Source organism: Hylobates moloch, unplaced genomic scaffold, assembly GCF_009828535.3.
Source record: "Hylobates moloch isolate HMO894 unplaced genomic scaffold, HMol_V3 SCAFFOLD_14, whole genome shotgun sequence".
NCBI classification, from domain to species: Eukaryota; Metazoa; Chordata; class Mammalia; order Primates; family Hylobatidae; genus Hylobates; species Hylobates moloch.
This window is the reverse complement of record NW_026652289.1, coordinates 83,648,212-83,669,873: the sequence shown is the minus strand read 5'-3', so window position 1 is coordinate 83,669,873 and position 21,662 is coordinate 83,648,212. Positions and strand designations below refer to the sequence as shown.

General features: G+C 41.6%; 1 protein-coding gene across 1 annotated transcript in view; it reads right to left on the bottom strand.

The window, feature by feature from the left end:
- OTUD7A (OTU deubiquitinase 7A) overlaps positions 1–21,662 on the bottom strand; it is a 392,070-nt gene that overhangs the window by 171,945 nt on the left and 198,463 nt on the right. Inside the window, exons 5-6 of the mRNA XM_032175334.2 lie at positions 3,413–3,507; positions 1,530–1,684 (exon numbers count right to left, since the gene is read on the bottom strand). Coding sequence (XP_032031225.1) covers positions 1,530–1,680 — 151 coding nt within the window. The 5' untranslated portion in view covers positions 1,681–1,684; positions 3,413–3,507. The remainder of the gene's footprint in view (positions 1–1,529; positions 1,685–3,412; positions 3,508–21,662) is intronic.

Sequence of the window (21,662 nt, the reverse complement as noted above, 5' to 3'; positions counted from 1 at the left end):
TGCATGTGGTAGTAATAACACAAATCCATACATGTGTTAAAGTTCATAGAACTAGACATAAAAAACTCAATTTTTCTGTATCTTAATGTGAAAAATATAAGTAAAAAAATAAAGAGATGACAACTCTTGCTTCCTATTTAAGGCTGTCTAGACATTAATACTGATGTTAGTACTAATTACAATAATGGCCACCACAAGCATGGTCTTCTATACTTTTTTGAGCATCTGCTACATGCTGCTTCTTTACCACACATTTTATATCACAACTTCTAATATTCACAGTCACCTTGTAAGGTGGGTTAAACTCAACGTAGAAAAAATATGAGGGTAAGGGAAGTAAAATAATTTGTCCTATATCTCATAGTTGATAAGTGGCTGAATCTGAACTCGAGCTCAAGATTTCACTGCCGACCTTATTCCAAGCCTGCTTCTCCACTCTGCTACCCACTTAACAAAAATGATGGAAACTGACAGGGAGACATTATAGAATATAAATAGCAGGAAGGGAGAATCATATTTTGATTTCCATACATCGCAAAACTCTCAGCATATTTTATTCTAAACTTGGAGTTGGTTTGAAATTCTAATAGGTTGGGGAAAATTTAAAAACTATGCTTTTGCCATCGCCATTTTTTGATAATCCTCCAGTAGGTGGTTCTTAATTTTCAATTTGATTGAACAGTTCTCTCCACTTCTGCAAATGTACAATAATTCTTATTTTCCCTAAGTGACTTAAAGAATCAGTGTGACTTACAATTCTTGACCAAGTGTTTACTAACTCCACAAATTGCAGTTTATACATTTGAAGTAAAGAGTAAACATTACAAAGTTCTCTCCTCTCACACAGCTGACTGTCCTGAGAAGTTGTAACTGGTCCTTCCCACCTTCACATACCACTGCCACCATCGAAAAAAAAAAGGTAAATCCATTTTAGAGACACAGAAACTAAACTTTCATTTTAGTTCACTATGGTTATGGCTGAATACATATATGAAAACATCATACATACGGAGGATGCACATTTCTCACGCAGCAAATGGTATCTACGTGAAAAGCTGGAGGATGAAGGCTGTCTTCTTGCTTGTGAATTACTCCCAGTGACTTTCCTGGAGAGTAGGTGCTTTTTCCACCAAAAACCCTGGCCTAGAGTATTTTCGTCTCCACTAACACAGAGATATGAAACTAAGGCCTCCCATAAAAGTATTTTCTTGAATGTTTTATAATTTCTGCCCCATTGAATATATTTTCTTAAATATAATAATTAGTGATAAAATTTTGACTCAACATCGGTAAGAAGTAACGCAAAGCCCACCTAGTGCTTCATGCTATTTTACTGTCAAGAGTTGTGTGATCTATTTCATAACCCAAACAAAAATAAGAATAACAAAAATAATTTCATCACCAACACTTTCACTTTTGAGAGTCCAAATACTGTCCAAGTACCACTGTTGTCAGGTATTGGAAATCTTCTTATTTGGAAGGTGGTTATGTCCAGAATGGTGGTGTGGGGGACAAGGAGGTGGGCTTACCTTCCAGCAGGTCTCTGGCCAGACCAGGTTCTGCCCCCGTGGACCGAACAAAGTCTGACAGGACTGCGTCCATATCAAGAGTCATAGGATCATGTAGAAGTGCTGCCCAACACTCAGCCGAGGTGGGGTTTGGAAGCACACTAGAAACCATCCATCTGCAGGAAAGAAGAGAAAGGGCATTTTACCACGTGATGGAAATGGAGCTGCGAGTGACAACTACATGCAGAGACCCGAGCGAGCGAACCCTTGACGGTGGAGCCATTTCCACCTGCTGTCATATTTTTTAGAATTGGTTTGGTCCAACTGCCTGATTCTTCATGCAAGACATTATATTATAGAATGTGAACTAAAATATCATCCCTCTGTACATGCCATGTGAGAGAAGGGGTATTATGAGCTGAATATTTGTGTTCCCTCCCCAAATTCATATGTTGATACCTAATCTCCAAGGTGATGGAGAAAGACAGTGCCACCTATGAAGCAGGAAATGGGCCCTCACTAGACACCAAATCTGCTGGTTCCCTGATCTTTGACTTCCCAGCCTTTAGTACTGTGTGGAATACATTTCTGTTGTTCATAAGCCTCCCAAGCTACTGTATTTTGACATAGCAGCCCAGATAGACTAAGGCAAGGGGTCATCACTATCTCCAGTGCTCCTGAACTTACATTTTATTAATTCCAATAAGTGATGAGGAAAAAAGACTATTTTAAAATTTCAAACACCTAAGTATACCTAGAAAAGTTCAATTGGATTTGCTAGATTTCTAATCCTCTTCCAAATTGTATAGACTTGTAATACTTCCACAATGTGATGAATGTTACCCACTCTATTCCAATTATGCCTTTATCAGTGTGCCATCCTACCCCCTCAGCTCTCACCCCTTACTTGGCTATTAGGAAAGACTAATAGCCAAGGTTAATCCACAGCTGACTGAAATACCACACTTGCTGAAGATGGCTACTGAACTATCTACCATCTCTCTAAGAGCTGCCATCAATCCAACAACATTCTGAAGAATGTCAGATTTCCCAGGCAGCATGATCCCAGCCAGAGAAATAGAACAGATGTGCGGCAGCTTGACCCAGGCTGACTGTAGCAGCTGATTGCTGGGGAAAAGCAACTGTGACATTGCAAGTGAGAGTGACTAACACTAGTGAATGGTGCTGGGGCCCCCAGTGGGTGCTCAATCTTTGCCGGTGGAGTGCAAATGCATCCTTGTGTTTGTGTAGATAAGAGGTCTGCAAGTTATAGACCATGGGCCACATGTGGTCTGCCACCCGTTTTTTTAAATGAAGTTTTATGGGAACACAGCCATACCCACTCATTTGCATAGCATCTGTGGCTGCTTTTGCACCTGGCTGAGTAGTTAAAACAGAGACCCTTAAGGCCCACAAAACTGAAAAGATGTACTTCCTGGAACTTTATGGAAACAACTTGCAGACCCCATTACAGGCAATGGAAAAATTATGCTAGTAAGTATGTAATTAATTTTACATGTTGTGGGGTGAGTTTGAATCCCATACTATTGATGACTGTCCTCTGTTCTTTCCTTCTCAGTAACCCACTGGGACGGGTGACTGCTTGGTGGAGTAGGTCCTGTGTCAGTGGCCCATGCTTTAGAGCCAGGCACATAGCCTGATTTGACCCTGGCCCTGCCCCTGTCCAGCTGTGACATGGGCTTCACCTCTCTGAGCCCTCCTGATTTTCTGTAGGAATGCAGGAAATGAGCTCACCTAACGTGCAAGACCCTGAGGACCGAGGGTCTCAGGCAGGGAGGTCTGTACCCTCAGGGACATTCACTGTGACCACCCCATCTTGCACGCAGCTCCTATTGGGTATAATTTTTAGTTGATGTGGCTAGAAAATAAGAAAATTATTTGACCTGATGTATACGGTACCAATCAGGAAATTGATCTCTTCCTTCTCTCCATGCACTGGGGCCTCGGCCGGGAGAGTCTCTTCTTTCGTCACTGCCACCTGGGGGACAGATCAGAGAACAAGGGCATGTGATCTCCTCACCCTCAGACTGAGGCCGAAGGCTTGGCTTTTTGTCACAGGAGGCTGGATCTTGGCCTTGGCCAATTGCCTGAGGCATGTACTCTGTCTTCCGGGGCCCTACAGGTCCCTGCTTGCCAGCTGACCACCATCTCCCATGCCCAGGCCTGGCCAGGGGCTGTCTCAGCTTTCCTCGTTTTACTAAGCACATCTATTTCAGTGAGGATCACTTGCACAGCACAGAGCTGTTTCTTTTTCTTTTTTTTCTTTTTTTTTTTGAGACAGAGTCTCGCTCTGTCGCCCAGGCTGGAATGCAGTGGCACGATCTTGGCTCACTGGAAGCTCCGCCTCCTGGGTTCATGCCATTCTCCTGCCTCAGCCTCCCAAGTAGCTGGGACTACAGGCGCCCGCCACCATGCCCAGCTAATTTTTTTTTTTTTGTATTTTTAGTAGAGACAGGGTTTTACCATGTTAGCCAGGATGGTCTCGATCTCCTGACCTTGTGATCCACTCACCTCAGCCTCCCAGAATGCTGGGATTACAGGCATGAGCCACCGCACCCGGCTTTCCAGATGTATTTCTTAAACCTCACACTGCCACCATCACCACATCATCATATTCATGTCCCATGATGATATGAGAGGGGCTGGGCTGAGGGGGACACTTGACCCCAGCCACCTGGGCCATCCTCACCCACTGCCCTGTGCCATCCTCCCAAGCATGCACTGTGCCTCTCAACCTGCCTTGTGTGGTCTAAAGCACTCACTCAGCCGCTTTGAACAGCATGAGGCTCTGGGTGGCGGTGCCCTGGCCCTGCATTCCTGCTCTCCTCTGTGCATCCTAGCCCTTGGACAGAACGTCTCTGAAGGTCTCATCAGCCACCCCGGAGAGAGTAATGTGTCCCATCAATGCATGGTGACTTTGCCTTAGGAGAGGCAGTGCCATTGTGGGGACAGAGGGTTGGCCCTGGAATCAGTCCCTTGGGGCCAAAATGGTTCCACCACTTTGTGTGACCTTAGGCATGTTATATCACCTCTCTGTGCCTCAGTTTCCTCATCAATACAATTATAATAATAATCGTATCTCACAGTTATTATGAAATTTTAAGGAATTCATGCACAAAATGTACTGTCCCATAGTACATGCTCAACAAACATTAATTATGAGCCAGTGAATGAACTCTCAACAGGGACCCTGAGACCACCCTTGCCTTCCCAGGTCTCCACTGAGCAAGAAAACTGCTGCCACCAGCTTGCTGAAGGCAGGAATAAGGGGTCTACCTCTAGTGCCTTGGCTTGGAATCACAGAGGGTTAAACTGGTGGGGGCCCTGCCTTCAATTCCGTCTTCTTTCCCATATCCGAGGTTGCAGTGTTCATTGATCACTTAAGCAACCTTCACGGAGCTGCTAATCTGTTCAGGCCATGACTGCAGGGACTGTGTGGGAACTATGAGCCCCCTGAGCCTCCCCAGGATCTCCCCAGTAAGCAGAAAGAGACAGACACACACACACAGGTCTCAGAGACCAACTGCTGGATTTGGAAGACACTTAGTGGAAGAACTGGTCCAACCAGAGAGAGTAAAATTGCAAGGCAGAGGTGCAGCAGGATAAAGACCCAAACTACCTCAGGATCCATTTTTCATTAACTTCTGTTTTGGCCAGGTGCAGTGGCTTACACCTGTAATCCCAGCACTTTGGGAGGCCAAGGCTGGTAGATCACCTGAGGTCTGGAGTTCGAGGGCAGCTTGGCCAACACGGTGAAACCCCGTCTCTACTAATAATACAAAAAAAAAAAAAAAAAAAAGAAAAGCCAGGTGTGGCGGCAGGTACCTGTAATCCCAGCTACTTGGGAGGGTGAGGCAGGAGAATTGTTTGAACCCAAGACTCGGAGGTTACAGTGAGCAGAGATCGCGCCATTGCACTCCAGCCTGGGCAACAAGAGCGAAATTCCATCTCCAATGAATAACTAAATAAATAAAATAAACTTCTGTTTCAATGAAGCTCAAATAAAACACTGCTGTATTATATTTGTCTGTAGATATTATAACTGGACCCTGAAGGCAATAAAACGGGTGGATGGAGAATGAGACTGAGAGATGACGGTAGAGGCTTGTGGTCTGATCCCTGGGGACAGGTACAGGAAGAGTGAGTGCCTGGAGGTTACTCTTCACTCTCAGGGCGGCGAACAGGGTAGTGAATGCTTTTAACATCTCTCTCAACAGAGGGCCAGCTGCCTGAGAGCTGGGATCTACCTCATCCTCCTTTCTATCCTCCTGCTCACAGTGCCTGGCACACAGCAGGGCCAACTCTAAGGTGAGGCGAGGAGGCACCTGCCACTGCTGCAGAATCTAAGGGGGTGCAAAAACACTCAGGAATCGACATAAACAACATTTTAGTGCTATATTTGCAAAAATAAAAGTTAGTGCAAAAATATCTTTGATGAACAAAATATCAGCCTTTTAAGTGAAGGCAAGGTTGGCATGACTATTTTTCCTTTGCCCCTGGCTCTGCAGGGCTGCCGGGCCCTGGCATGAGCTCAAAGCTGCTGCCTGGGAGGCAGGTGGTTGGGAGGCAGCCGAGTGAACACCCATCACAGCCAGAGAGACTGACCTCAGAGAGGGCCAGCGAGGGCCACGGGCAGGGGCACACAAGTGAGTGGGGAGCGGGAGCTCGCCCTCATCAGATCTGTTTGACGATACAGCACACTGAACACAGGGATAAGAGAACAGAGGGGTGGATGAACAGATCTGGGGTCGAGCACAGGCTTGGGAGCTGATGGCCTGGCTGGGTGCAAAGCCCCTGCAACCCTGGAAAGGCCACTTCACTTCTTGAAGCCTTGGTTGTCACATCTGAGCAATGAGGGTGAGAACAACCCTGCCTCTTAGAATTGCAGTAAGGATACAGTGAGATGACACTGAAAGAATATGCACTATTACTATTATTACCATTGACATAGATTAAAACAATAGGCAAATGTACTGTTCTGGTATTGAGAATCCACCCTTGACTACCCATACATTTATACATCCCTGTTAAGGCGGAGAATGGTTAAATATGAAAAAAGGTCAGGCATGCGTTCATCTTGTCCGGCCTGGCGAGGAAGCCCACCCTGGTGAGAAGATCAGATGCCTGGGCTCCCGTGGTGAAATGAATTGGATGTCTCAACTCAGATGTCAACATTCCAAGAGCCTGCATGGCCCATCCCTTGCCAGACGCCATTGTGACCTTGGGCAAGCATGATGCACTAGGGGACAAAGGCTTCTGTGGATGTCACATTAGGGAAACACATCTTCCAGAGCATCTTCATGGTTCAGATGAAAATTAAGAAAGCCCGGTGTCTTTCAGTGCGGGGGCATGAGTTCTGGGAAGGTTGGCTCTGCCAAACATTCAAATGTGTAGAGCACATTATCATTTCCAAAGCTTGGCCACGTATATTACTTACATAACCTCCACAACACCAGCTAGAGATAAAGATGAGTCTAAGAGTAATTTGGACTGTGATGAAGCAATTTCTCCAGGAAATTCAATGAAAAAAGCCCTGGGTGAGGAGAGGGGAAGTACTTCTTACTGAGGAATAAGAAGAGAGGTTTGGCCAGACAGCGACAGATAGGGCTGTGTGAAAATCAAACAAAAGTGGCTATAGGAATGTCTGTAGGGCACATTGAAGTTCTTCGCATTGTTGCAGATCATTTCACTCTTTAGTTTTCCCCTTGTTGAAGCTGATACTCTCAAACACATTGTCTTGTAGGAACTGAGGAAGGCTCCAGCAGCAACAGTGGGCAGTGCTGGGACCCACCACTTGTACCTGAGGCCCGGAGAAGGCACATGTGTGGACTTTGAGTCCATTTCACTTGTCCAGCAGGTGCCCCGGGCTGGACACCCAATGGGCTCAATGGGAGGGAGACATGCCTTCTGTTCAGGGGCCATGACTGGGCCTTGTGCCAGCTCTCAAAGCATCTGGTGCCTTTAAAATAAAATATGTGCATAGACGCATGATTGGAAGAAAAACATTTCCTTAGTTGACACTCACTCATTGTACTTTTTCATAATTTTCTCCTAGTATGGAAAGATGGAAGAAAAGTCTCTCCTAAAATGTATAACTTTGGGAATAGCAGTAAGTGTAGGATCTACTGGGGTTTTGTCTTATATGCATTGAAATGATATACTCATCAATGACATATCAAATTCTTCAACAGTTCTTAATACAAGTTAAACAGTAGTTTAACTAACAGGAGAAAGTGGGGCACTAGAAATTGTAAATGGACCTCAACATTCCAGTCTCTCTACTCTTGAGCTTAGATTTTTGGACTAACTAACAAGGAGAACACAGAATTACCTGATGGTATATATTTTAAAACTATTTTTCCAATAAAAATTTAAATATGTATAAAAGAGCACAGTGGCTCACGCTTGTAATCCCAGCACTTTGGGAGGCCGAGGCGGGTGGATCACGAGGTCAGGAGATCGAGACCATCTTGACTAACAGGGTGAAACCTCATCTCTACTAAAAATACAAAAAATTAGCCAGGCACGGTGGTGGGCGCCTGTAGTTCCAGCTACTCGGGAAGCAGAGGCAGGAGAATGGCGTGAACCCGGGAGGCGGAGCTTACAGTGAGCCGAGATCACGCCACTGCACTCCAGTCTGGGTGACAGAGCCAGACTCCATCTCAAAAAAAAAAAAAGTAGACAGAAAAGTATATTAAAGCCAATGTACCCACCCCTCAGGCATGACAATCATCAATTCTTCGCCAACCATGCTTCTTCTCTATCTCCAACCCTTCCCCTGCTCACATAATTTTGAAGCAAATTCCAGATAACACGTTATTTCATCTATGACTACTTCCATCTCTCTCTAAGAGACTCTTTAAAACATAACCACAGTACCATAATCCCACCTAAAAATTAACAATAATTCTTCAGTGCAATATCCAGTGTGCAAATTTCCAATGATATCAAATGTTGTAAGTTCACATATTTAGTTTTTCAGTTTGTTTGAATCAGAAGTCAAGTAAGATCTCTTATTGTAATTGGTTGATATGTCTTTCTTAATCTACAGATTTTGCCTCCGTTTTTTTTCATCTGTTTGTTGAAAAATCTGATATATATATTTTTCTCTAGAGTTTTCTATCATCTGGCTTTTACTGATCGCTCCTATGGTGCCATGTCACATGCTCCTCTGTCCTCTCTATTTCATGTAAATCAGCACTGGGATATAAGACTCGATCAGATTCAGATTCAATTTGGGGCACATTTTGGTGCTGTCTTCTTCCATCAGCTGACATTGAGTATCTGTCTCTGCCTGTGATGGTAGCAGCCACTGATGGTCATTGCCTAGACCCAGCAATTCAAGAGGGGTTACATATACTGGCAGCATAATTCTTTCATTCGTTCTTTATTTATTAGCTGGAATTCTTAAAGGGAAACTTCTACTAATCTACTATTTGGTCAGCCAGTGGTAGACATCTAATAGAAAAGGCAAGACAGATGCTTTAATTTAATTGATCATTTTACTTGGACAAGTTGGTTCACTAGCTTCCTTCAATGGGATCAATTTGTTACTTCTTTTTTTGAAATATTTTGCATTCGTCGATTTAAACATATTTTATGCATTTCAATCTATCCAATATAGAGCAGTTGTTGTCTTTGTTGATGCTTAAGTCCTGAATCAAGTTCCCTTCACACTAGTGTAGCTGATAGAGTTTTTTCTACATATCTTGTTTGACAAAATGTTTCAGGTCCCTTTTCTACATTTACTGTTCCGGATCTAGAATTCAACATTTCTCCAAAGAACTATGAGTCTTTTTTATTGAGAATGGTTTTTCAAGACCACAATCTGGATGCTTGGTGTACCCATAACTAGTGGTTTAGTCATTGTTTACAGGACTTCTTGGAGGGCTAAGAAATATGTTTGTTTTAAAAATAAATTTTGAGTTCATTCTAATATTTCCAATTCAAACTGAAGACTTAGAGGAGTTTTTACATAACCTAATCTCTTTTACAGATGAACCTCCTTCCCACACCAAATCCTAGTTATTAATAAAATCAGGAATGATAGCATATTACACAGTTACTCTTTCAATTTATCCTGCTCAAATCAAAGCTATTGATTTCTGTGTGCTAAATTTATATCTTGCTATTTTACTAAGTTCTTACAATTTATAGCAAATTTCCATAGTTTTTTTTAGTTTTCCAGATACACAATCATATCAAATGCAAATATAGTTTGTGTTAACTCTTTTTTTTTTAGATGGAGTATCTCTCTATTGCCAAATCCTGTCTGATTTCCTTGATTAATGCATACAATATAATATTACATATTATGTGAGGTTATGGGCATCTTTGCTTTGCTCCTAACTTTAGTGAGAATAAGTTTTGTGTTTCCGCACTGAAAAAGATGCTGGGTGTTGGGTACTGGGTTAAACACACACACACACACACACACACACACACACACACACACACAATTTTTTAAAAATTTAATTTAAAGTTCCAGGATACATGTGCAGGATGTGCAGGTTTGTTACACAGGTAAATGTGTGTCATGGTGGTTTGTTGCACCTATCAACCCATCACCTGGGTATTAAGCCCTGCATGCATTATTTATCCTGATGCTCACCATGCCCCCCAACCCCCCGACAGGCCCCAGTGTGTGTTGTTCCCCTCCCTGTGTCTATGTGTTCTCATTGTTCAGCTCTTACTTATAAGTGAGAACATGTGGTGTTTGGTTTTCTGTTCCCATGTTAGTTTGCTGAGGATAATGGTCAGTTCCAACCATGTCCCTGCAAAGGACATGATCTGTTTCCTTTTTATGGCTGCATTGTATTCCATGGTATATGTGCACCACATTTTCTTTAAAAAAATTTATTTTTCCCTAAGTTATTGGGGTACAGGTGGTGCTTGCTTACGTGAGTAAGTTCTTTAGCGGCGATTTGTGAGATTTTGGTGCACCCATCACCTGAGCAGTATACACAGAACCCTATTTGTAGTCTTTCATACTTTGCTCCCCTCCCATCCTTCCCCCCAAGTCCCCAAAGTCCATTGTATCATTCTTACGCCTTTGCGTCCTCATAGCTTAGCTCCCACGTATCAGTGAGAACATACGATGTTTGGTTTTCCATTCCTGAGTTACTTCACTTAGAATAATAGTCTCCAATCTCATCCAGGTCACTCAAATGATGTTAATTCATTTCTTTTTATGGCCGACTAGTATTCCATTGTATAAATATACTATAGTTTATCTACTCATTGATTGATGGCATTTGGGTTGGTTCCAAAATTTTGCAATTGTGAATTGTGCTGCTACAAATATGCGTATGCGAGTATCTTTTTCGTATAATGATTTCTTTTCCTCTGGGTAGACATCAAGTAGTGGGATTGCTGGATCAAATGGTAGCTCTACTTTTAGTTCTTTAAGGAGTCTCCACACTGTTTTCCATAGTGGCTGCACTAGTTTACATTCCCACCAGCAGTGTAGAAGTGCTCCCTGTTCACCACATCCATGCCAACATCTACTGTTTGATTTTTTTTTTTTTTATTATGGCCATTCTTGCAGGAGTAAGGTGGTATCATATTGTGGTTTTGATTTCCATTTCCCTGATCATTGGAGATGTTGAGCATTTTTTCATATGCTTGTTGGCTATTTATATATCTTCTTTTTAGAAGTGTCTATTCATATCCTTAGCCCACTTTTTGATGGGATTTTTTTTTTCTTGCTGATTTGAGTTTGTTGTAGATTCTGGATATTAGTCCTTTGTCAGATGTACAAATTGTGAAGATTTTCTCCCACTCTGTGTGTTGTCTGTTTACTCTGCTGGCTGTTCCTTTTACCATGCAAGAGCTCTTTAGTTTAATTAAGTCCCAGCTATTTATCTTTGTTTTTATTGCATTTGCTTTTGGGTTCTTGCTCATGAAATCCTTGCCCAAGCCAATGTCTACAAGGCGTTTTCCAATGTTATCTTCTAGGATTTTTATAGTTTCAGGTCTTAGATATAAGTCATTAATCCCTCTTGAGTTGATTTTTGTATAAGGTGAGAGATGAGGATCCTGTTTCATTCTCCTACGTGTGGCTAGCCAATTATCCCAGCATCATTTGTTCAAAAGGGTGTCCTTTCCCCACTTTATGTTTTTGTTTGCTTTGTCAAAGATCAGTTGGCTGTAAGTATTTGGGTGTATTTCTGGGTTCTCTATTGTTTTCCATTGCTCTATGTGCCTATTTTTATACCACCACGCTGTTTTGGTGACTATGGCCTTATAATATAGTTTGAAATCAGGTAGTGTGATGCCTCCAAATTTGTTCTTTCTGTTTAGTCTTACTTTGGCTATGCAGGCTCTTTTTTTGGTTCCATATGAATTTTAGAATTGTTGTTTCTAATTCTGTGAAGAATGGTGGTAGTATTTTGATTGCACTGAATTTGTAGATTGCTTTTGGCAGTATGGTCATTTTCTTAATATTGATTCTACCCATCCATGAGCATGGGATGTGTTTCCAATTGTTTGTGTCATCTATGATTTCTTTCACCAGTGTTCTGTAGTTTTCCTTGTAGAGGTCTTTCGTCTCCTTGGTTAGGTATACTCCTAAGTATTTGATTTTATTTTTGCAGCTGTTATAAAAAAGGTTGAGTTATTGATTTGATTCTCCGCTTGGTCTTTCCTGGTGTATAGAAGAGCTACCAATTTGTATACATTAATCTTATATCCAGAAACTTTGCTGAATTCTTTCATCAGTTCTAGGAGCTTTCTGGAGGAGTCTTTAGGGTTTTCAAGGTAAACAATTATATTATCAGCAAACAGTGACAGTTTGACTTCCTCCTCACCGATTTGGATGCCCTTTATTTCTCTTGTCTGATTGCTGTGGTTAGGACTTCCAGTACTATGTTGAAGAGGAGTGGTGAGAGTGGGCATCCTTGTCTTGTTCTAGTTCTCAGAGGGAAGCTTTCAATTTTTCCCATTCAGTATTATGTTGGCTATGGGTTTGTCACAGATGGCTTTTATTACATTGAGGTATGTCCCTTGTATGCCGATTTTGCTGAGAGTTTTAATTATAAAGCGATGCTGGATTTTGTTGAATGCTTTTTCTACATCTATTGAGAGGATCACATGATTTTTGTTCTAAATTCTGTTTGTGTGGTATATTGCGTTTATTGACTTGCATATGTTAAATCATCCTTTCGTCCCTGGTACGAAACCCACTTGATCATGGTGGATTATTTTTTGATATATTGTTGGATTCTGTTAGCCAGTATTTTGTTAAGGATTTTAGCATCTATGTTCAGCATAGGGATATCAGTCTGTAGTTTTCTTCTTTGGTTATGTCCTTTCCTGGTTTTGGTATGAGGGAAAGGCTGGCTTCACAGAATGAATTAGGGAGGCTTTCTTCTTTCTCTGTCTTGTGGAATAGCGTCGAATTCTGCTGTGAATCCATCTGGTCCTGGACTTCTTTTGTTGGTAATTTTTAAATTAAGATTTCAATCACACTGCTTGTTATTGGTCTGTTCAGGGTATCTAATTCTTCCTGATTTAAGCTAGGAGGACTGTATTTTTCCAGGAATTTATCCATGTCTTCTAGGTTTTCTAGTTTATGTGTGTAAAGTTGTTCATAGTAGCCTTGAATAATCCTTTGTATTTCTGTGGTGTCACATCTTTTGTATTTCTGTGGTGTAGTATCTCCCGTTTGTTTCTTAATGAGGTTATTTAGACTTTCTCTCTTCTTAGTTAATCTTGCTAGTGGTCTATCAATTTTATTTATTTTTTCAAAAAACCAGCTTTTGTTTCATTTATCTTCTGTATTTTTTTTGTTTCAATTTCATTTAGTTCTGCTCTGATCTTGGTTATTTCCTCTCTTCTGCTGAGTTTGGGTTTGGTTTGTTCTTGTTTCTCTAGTTCCTTGAGGTATGACTTTAGAATGTCAGTTTCTGCCCTTTCAGTCTTTTTGATAGTTAGGGCTATGAACTTTCCTCCTAGTATCCCCTTTGCTGTACCCCAGAGGTTTGATAGGTTGTGTCATTATTGTCATTGAGTTTGAATAATTTTTGAATTTCCATCGTGATTTCATTTTTGACCCAGTGATCATTCAGGAGCAGATTATTTAATTTCCATGTATTTGCATGGTTTTGAAGGTTCCTTTAGGAATTGATTTCCAGTTCGATTCCACTGTGGTCTGAGAGAGTGCTTGATATACTTTAATTTTCTTAGATTTACTGAGGCTCATTTTGTGGCCTATCATATGGTCTATCTTGGAGAAATGTCCATGTGCTGTTAAATAGAATGTGTATTCCGTGGTTGTTGGATGTTCTGTACATATCTGTTAAGTACATTTGTTCCAAGGTATAGTTTAAATCCATTGTTTCTTTGACTTTCTACCTTGATGACCTGTCTAGTGCTGTCAGTGGAGTACTGAAGTCCCCCACCATTATTGTGTTGCTGTCTATCTCATTTCTTAGGTCTATTAGTAATTGTTGTATAAACTTGGGAGCTCCAGTGTTAGTTGCATATATGTTTAGGATTGTGATATTTTCCTGTTGGCAAGGCCTTTTACCATTATATAATGGTCCCTCTGTGTCTCTTTTAACTGCTGTTGCTTTAAAGTTTGTTTTGTCTGATATAAGAATAGCTACTGCTGCTTGCTTTTGGTGTCCATTTGCATTAAATGCCTTTTTCAACCCCTTTAAGTTTATGTGAGTCCTTATGTGTTAGGTGAGTCTCCTGAAGGCAGCAGATAGTTCATTGGTGAGTTCTTATTTATTTTGCAGTTCTGTATATTTTAAGTGGAGCATTTAGGCCATTTACATTCAATGTTATTATTGAGATGTGAGGAACCATTGAATTCATTGTGCTATTTGCTGCCTGTGTACCTTGGTTTTTTCATTTTTTGTTTTTGCTTTTTAACTTCTATTTTTGTTTTATAGGTCCTATGTGATTTATGCTTTACAAAGTTTTGTTTTGATATGTTTCTAGGATTTGTTTCAAGATTTAGAGCTCCTTTTAGCAGTTCTTCTAGTGGTGGCTTGGTAGTGGTGAATTCTCTCTGTATTTTCTGAAAGCCTGTATCTTTCTATCATACATGATGCTTAGTTTTGCTGCATACAAAATTCTTAGCTGAAAATGGTTTTGTTTGAGGATACTGAAGATAGGGCCCCAATCCCTTCTAGCTTGTAGGGTTTCTGCTGAGAAATCTGCTGTTAGTCTGACAGGTTTTCCTTTATAGGTTACCTGCTGCTTCTGTCTCACAGCTCTTAAGATTTTTCCTTCATGTGAACTTCAGATAATCTGATGACAATGTGTCTAAGTGATGATCTTTTTGAGATGAATTTCCCAGGTGTTCTTTGTGCTTCTTGTATTTGAATGTCTAGTTCTCTGGCAAGGCCAGGGAAGTTTTCCTAGATTATTCCCCCCAAATATATTTTTCCAGGCTTGTAGAAATCTTATTCCTCAGGAACACTGATTATTCTTAGGTTTGGTTGTTTAGCATAGTCCCAGCCTTCTTGGAGGCTTTGTTCATATTTTCTTATTCTTTTTTCTTTGTCTTTGTTGGATTGGGTTAATTCAAAGACCTGTCTTCGAGCTCTGAATTTCCTTCTTATACTTGTTCAATTCTATTGCTGAGACTTTCCAAAGCATTTTGCATTTCTATAAGTGTGTCCAGTGTTTCCTGAAGTTTTGATAGTTTTTTCTTTAAGCTATTTCCCTGAATATTTCTCCCTTCACTTCTTGTATCCTTTTTTGGATTTCCTCACATTGGGCTTTGCCTTTCTCTGGTGCCTCCCTGATTAGCTTAATAACTAACCTCCTGAATTATTTTTCAGGTAAATCAGGGATTTCTTCTTGGTTTGGATCCATTGCTGGTGAACTAGTGTGATTTTTTGGGGGGTGTTAAAGAGCCTTGTTTTGTCATATTATCAGGGTTGGTTTTCTGGTTTCTTCTCATTTGGGTAAGCTCTGTCAGAGGGAAGGTCTAGGGCTGAAGGTTGTTGTTCAGATTCTTTTGTCTCATGGCATGTTCCCTTGATGTAGTACTCTCCTGTTTTTCCTATAATTGTGGCTTCCTGCCAGCCGAACTGCAGTGATTGTTGTCTCTCTTCTGGGTCTAGCCACCCAGTAAGTCTACCTGCCTCCAGACTGGTACTGGGTATTGTCTGTACAGAGTCCTGTGATGTAAACCATCTATGAGTGTCTTAGCTGTGAACACCAGCACTTGTTCTCCTGGAGCTGGTGGCGGGGTCAAATGGACTCTGCAAGGGTTCTTAGCTTTGGTGGTTTAATATCCTATTTTTGTGCTGGTTGGCCACCTGCCAGGAGGTGGCACTTTCAGGGAGCATCAGCTGTGGTAGTATAGAGAAGAACCAGTGGTGGGTGGGGCCCTAGAACTCCCAAGATTACATGCCATTTGTCTTCAGCTACCAGGGTGGATAGGGAAGACCCATCAGGTGGAGGCAGGGTTGGATGTGTCTTAGTTCAGACTGTCCTTGGGTGCGTCTTGCGAAGGCTGCTGTGGGGGATGGGGGTGAGGTTCCCAGGTCAATGGAGTTGTGTACCTACGAGGATTATGGTTGCCTCTGCTGAGTCATGCAGGCTGCCAGGGAAGTGAGGGAAAGCCGGCAGTCACAGGCCTCACCCAGCTCCCATGCAGTCCGAAGGGCCGGTCTCCTCCCACTGTGCCTCCCCTAACAGCCCCAAGTCTGTTTCCAGGCAGTGGGTGAGCAGAGCTGAGAACTTGCCCCAGGTGATCTGCTTCCCAGCTGGAAAAGAAAAGGGCTTGGTTCTACCCCTGCCTGTGGAGAGTCTGCCGGACAGATTCGCACCCTCCCCTGAGTTCTGGCAAAGAGGCTTCTCACCCAGTTCAAATTGTTACAAAGTTCAACTGGAGTCTTCCTTCTCCCTGTGGTGCTTTTCCCCCCTCCTCTGGCTTCCCTCCCAAAGGATCCCTGTGGTGCCAGGCAGGAATGGCCTGCTTGGGGACCCAGGGAGCTCCCAGGGCCTTTCCCACTGCTTCCTCTACCCCTGTATTTCACTCAGTTCTCTAAGCTGACTTAGGTCCAGTTAAGGTCGGAAACTTCTCCTGCAAACAGACCTTCAGTTTCTCCATTGGGGGTGTGTGTTCGGGAGAGCAGGATCTCCCTTTTCCACTTCCGCAGGTGGGGCACTCACAGTATTTGAGGTGTTTCCTGGGTCCTGCAGGAGCAGTCTGCTTCCTTCAGAGGGTCTGTGGTCCTCTCAGGATTGCTGGTTTGTTCTTGTAGTTGATCTGGAGCTAAAAATTCACGATGCAAGCCTCGGAATGCTGCTGTGTCCATCTGAGTCAGAGCTGCAATCTAGTCCTGCTTCCCGTCTGCCGTGAAGATCCCATATTATCCAGTCTATCACTGATGGGCATTTTGGGTTGATTCCATGTCTTTGCTATTGTGAATACTGCTGAAATGAACACACATACGCATGTATCTTTATAACAGAATGATTTATTATTCCTTTGGGTATATACAGTAATGGGATTGCTGGGTCAAATGGTATTTCTGGTTCTAGGTCTTTGAGGAATCGCCACACTGTTTTCCACAATGGTTGAACTAATTTATATTCCCACTAACAGTGTAAATGCATTCCTATTTCTCCACAGCCTCACCAGCATCTGTTGTTTCTTGACTTTTTAATAATTGTCATTCTGACTAGCATGAGATGGTATCTCATTGCAGTTTTGCTTTGCATTTCTGTAATGACCAGTGATGTTGAGCTCTATTTCATATGTTTGTTAGCCACCTAAATGTCTTCTTTTGAGAAGTGTCTGTTCATATCCTTTGCCCACTTTTTAATGGGTTTGTTTCTTTCTTGTAACTTTGTTCCTTGTAGATTCTGGATATTAGACCTTCGTCAGATGGATAGATTATAAAAATCTTCTCCTGGCCGGGCGCGGTGGCTCACACCTGTAATCCCAGCACTTTGGGAGGCCGAGGTGGGTGGATCATGAGGTCAGGAGATCAAGACTATCCTGGCTAACAAGGTGAAACCCCGTCTCTACTAAAAATACAAAAAAAATTAGCCAGGCATGGTGGCGGGTGCCTGTAGTCCCAGCTACTCGGGAGGCTGAGACAGGAGAATGGCATGAACCCAGGAGGCGGAGCTTGCAGTGAGCCGAGATCGTGCCACTGCACTCCAGCCTGGGGGACAGAGCGAGACTCTGTCTCAAAAAAAAAAAAAAAAAAAAATCTCCCATTCTGTAGGCTGTCTGTTCACTCTGACAATAGCTTCTTTTGCTGTGCAGAAGCTCTTCAGTTTAATTAGATCCCAATCTTTGCTTTTATTGCAATTGCTTTTGATGTTTTTGTCATGAAATCTTTGCCCATGCCTATGTCCTAAATGGCATTGCCTAGATTTTCTTCTAGGGTTTTTATAGTTTTGGGTTTTACATTTAAATCTTTAATCCATCTTGAGTTAATTTTTGTATAAGGTGTAAGGAAGGGATCCAGTTTCAATTTTCTGCATATGGCTAGCCAGTTTTCCCAGCATCATTTATTAAATAGGGAATCCTTTCCCCATTGCTTGTTTTTGTCAAAAATCAGATGGTTGCAGATGTGTCATCTTATTTCCAAGATCTCTATTCTGTTCCACTGGTCTATGTGTCTGTTTTTTGTAGCAGTACCATGCTGTTTTGGTTTCTGTAGCCTTGTAGTATAGTTTGAAGTTGGGTAGTGACACACACGTTTAAAAGGTATCCATGAACCTCTTCTACTGAGTGGTTTTATTATGGATAGATATTGACTTTCATACTATTTTTTTCATAAAATCTACTAATATGATGAATTATATTAATGTGCTTCCTAATACTGAACCTAACTCATGCTTCTGGAATAGATCTCCTTTAATCATTCATTGATGTTTCTTTTTATGTGCTTTTTGATTTGGTTTTGCTAATTTTTATTTAAAACTCTTTTTTAAACAACTCCCATAATACTTATTTTTTTCTAACTTTTACTTTAGGTTCGGGGGACATGTGCAGGTTTGTTATATAGGTAAACTGCATGTCATAGGGGTTTGGTGTACAGATTATTTTGCCACCCAGGTAATAAGCATAGGACCTGCTAGGTAGTATTTTTATCCTCATCCTCTTCCCACCCTCCATCCTCAGGTAGGTCCCAGTGTCTATTGTTCCTTTCGTTGAGTCCATGTGTACTTAATGCTTAGCTCCCACTTTTAAGTAAGAACATGTGGCATTTGGTTTTCTGTAAAATTCTTCATATTAATAAACTAGATTGAGCTATGGTCTTTACTTTTACGTATAATCTTTGTCAGGCTTTATAGTTAATATTATATATATAAAACAAAATTGACAGTTTCACTTTCTTTTCAATGCTCTGGATTAACCTAAGTAGCACCAGGGCCATTTGATATCTGAAGGTTGGCAGATTTGACCCACAAATCAATCTGTTCCTGGTCCTTCTTTTTCAGGGAGCTCTTTTACAACTTCCTCTAATTTTTTCCTATGGAAATTGCTCTGCCCAGTCTTTCTATCTCTATATGGTTTAATTTTGTTAGGTCATATTTTCCTAGAGATGTATCCATCATAACTTTGTTTTCAAATTTATTTCAATGGAGTTAAAAAGATTCTTCCCATGGGCCTAAATCCCCTATATATCTCACTAAGGAAAATAAATGTTACTTGCTGAGTGCCCACAATTACATTGATCGTGCTTACTGCTTTAAGGGTGAGTTAACTCTCATACAGGCAACAATTCCACAGGGACAGTGGTTTTGTTCCATTTTACTAAAGCCCAGAGTGCCCAGTGGCAGAGTAAGGATTCCCACATAGACTCACTTTGATCCAAAAGTCACCATTATTCCATCACACAATACCATCCCTTTACAATGGAACAGGGTGTCTTCAAAAGGTGTCAGGTCAAAACATCTGGTGCCTTTGAAATATATTATGTGCATAGATGCATGATTGGAAGCAAAACATTTTCTTAGTTGATACTCACTCAGTTGTACCTTTTCATAGTTTTTTCCCAGTATGGAAAGATGGAAGAAAAGTCTCTTCTACAATTTACATATTTGGGAATAGCAGTAAGTGTAGGACCTACTGAAGATTTCTCCTGTGTGCACTGAAATGATATACTCATCAATGGCATATAGAATTCTTCCAGGGTTCCTCCTATGACAGCAAGCGTACAGCTGTCATTACAGTCATGGGCTTATGATCCCAAAAGGGTTACAGACTGTTCATAAAAACTACAGATGCTCAATTTATGATGCGGTTATACACCAATAAACTTATCTTAAGTTGAAAATATAATAAGTTGAAAATGAATTTAATATCCCAATAAATCCACCTTAAAGTTGAAATAAGTCAAACCATCGTTAAGTCCAGATGCTCCTTGACTTATGATGGAGTAACCTCCCAAGAAATCTATCCTAAAGTTAGAAAATCCTAAGTCCAACCATTCTAAATTTGGGATAGTTTATAGACAATTCCTAAAGAATCCACAAGGAATAATAATCAATAGTTTTGAAGAAAAGACTTAAATATGAAGGTGAACTTTGTAAGGCCACAAAACATGGTGCCACTTGTTCTGACTTGTAGAAAACTACAGTCTTGCAACAGTGTAATGTGCCCACACCCTGAAAAGATCACCTTACAAGAGAACCTCAGTGTCACAGAGATTATCTCATCCCTGAAAATGTGCAGCAGAACTTGCCTGACAATTCTAAACCTTCAGCATTGGAATGCTTGCAAGGCCGTTTTGCTTTGAAAGATTTATGTTTTTATTCTTCAGGCTCACAAATCTAGCTGTTACACTGGCATAAAATATGTGCCTGAATCAGACCAATGTGCCATCGACAAGGGTTTAAAAAAAATCCAAAAAACTTACAAATCAGGTTGCTACTTTTACTATCAATTCCAATCATGAAATCAGTTCTTCTGGGTAAAGGCACCTTATTTTCAAGGAAAAGACAGCCTAATGGGTCAGCCTCTTTTCCCGGCCTGCCATTGTCATTGTGACAAGTGGTGGGGCACACTTTGCGCATTGAGCTGTCACCCCAACCTACTTGCCTCCTTCTTCTCTCTGTGAAGGCTGCCCTGGAGGACAGGGTTCATGTTTTATTTGTCTTAACATCACCACAAGCTGGAATATACCAGATAATAAGTATGCTGAATAAATGAACAAAAGGAAACTAAAAACACTAAACCTACCTTCATACTCCATTCTGATGGGCAGACATGAAAATAACCAAAATTCCACCTAGATTGCAATCAGTACTCTAATATTGCTTACAAGTAAACCCATTAGAATATGAGAAAGGAACAGTTCTTTGTGCCTGGCAGATGAAGACAGCTGAAGGTAAGATAAATTTTTGAGGAGGATTAAGGAAAAGTGCAAAGAGGGCATTCTGGGCTGGATGAGCAACATGGGTGGTGGCCAGGCACAAATACCCCAGTGTGTCCAGGAGAGCCGGTGGCCAAGAGGCTGGGAGTGAAGGTGAAGGCCAGCCCTGGGGGCTACCAGGGTGAGTAGCTTACCTATGTTATGAGGCCAGTGGGAGGCTGATGAGAGTTTCAGAAGACAGAACTGACAGGAATGACATGCTTTAGGAAAATAAATGAAGATACAAAAAATTGGCATCCAGAGCCTAGATGGCAATGGGCAGGTGCTAGCCCAGCTTCTTAGATGTTGTCCACTGCATACCCTTGCACCTACTGCAGACTGAATCTTGGTTTATCAGGGAGCAGTTGAGACCCTGGATTTCAGAAAAGACAGACAAAATTCCTAGCACCCGGGGATGAACTGCAATTGGTAAAAGCCCGTTATTCCCCGACCTGTGATTCACCAATCTGCCTGTGCCATGCTGGACGACGATTCAGTCTACCTGATGGAAATGGTTGGGTTTCCAACTGGTTGGGTTTAGAGGAAAGCACTTGTTTACCTGATAGAAAGAGACAGGGTTAAATGGAATAGTCCTTTCTCGTGATGTCTTTCCCCTTCTTTCTGCCTTGAGTGAGGAAATAACATCTGCAAGTCCACCCATCATTCTGGGAGTATAAAACGTAATGCAGGAGGACAAAACCCAACAAAAGCTGGGCGGAGTAGGAAACTATTTCCAATGGTATCATGGAACACTTGCACCAGCCATAGACAGTCCACCCCTGGACTTCTT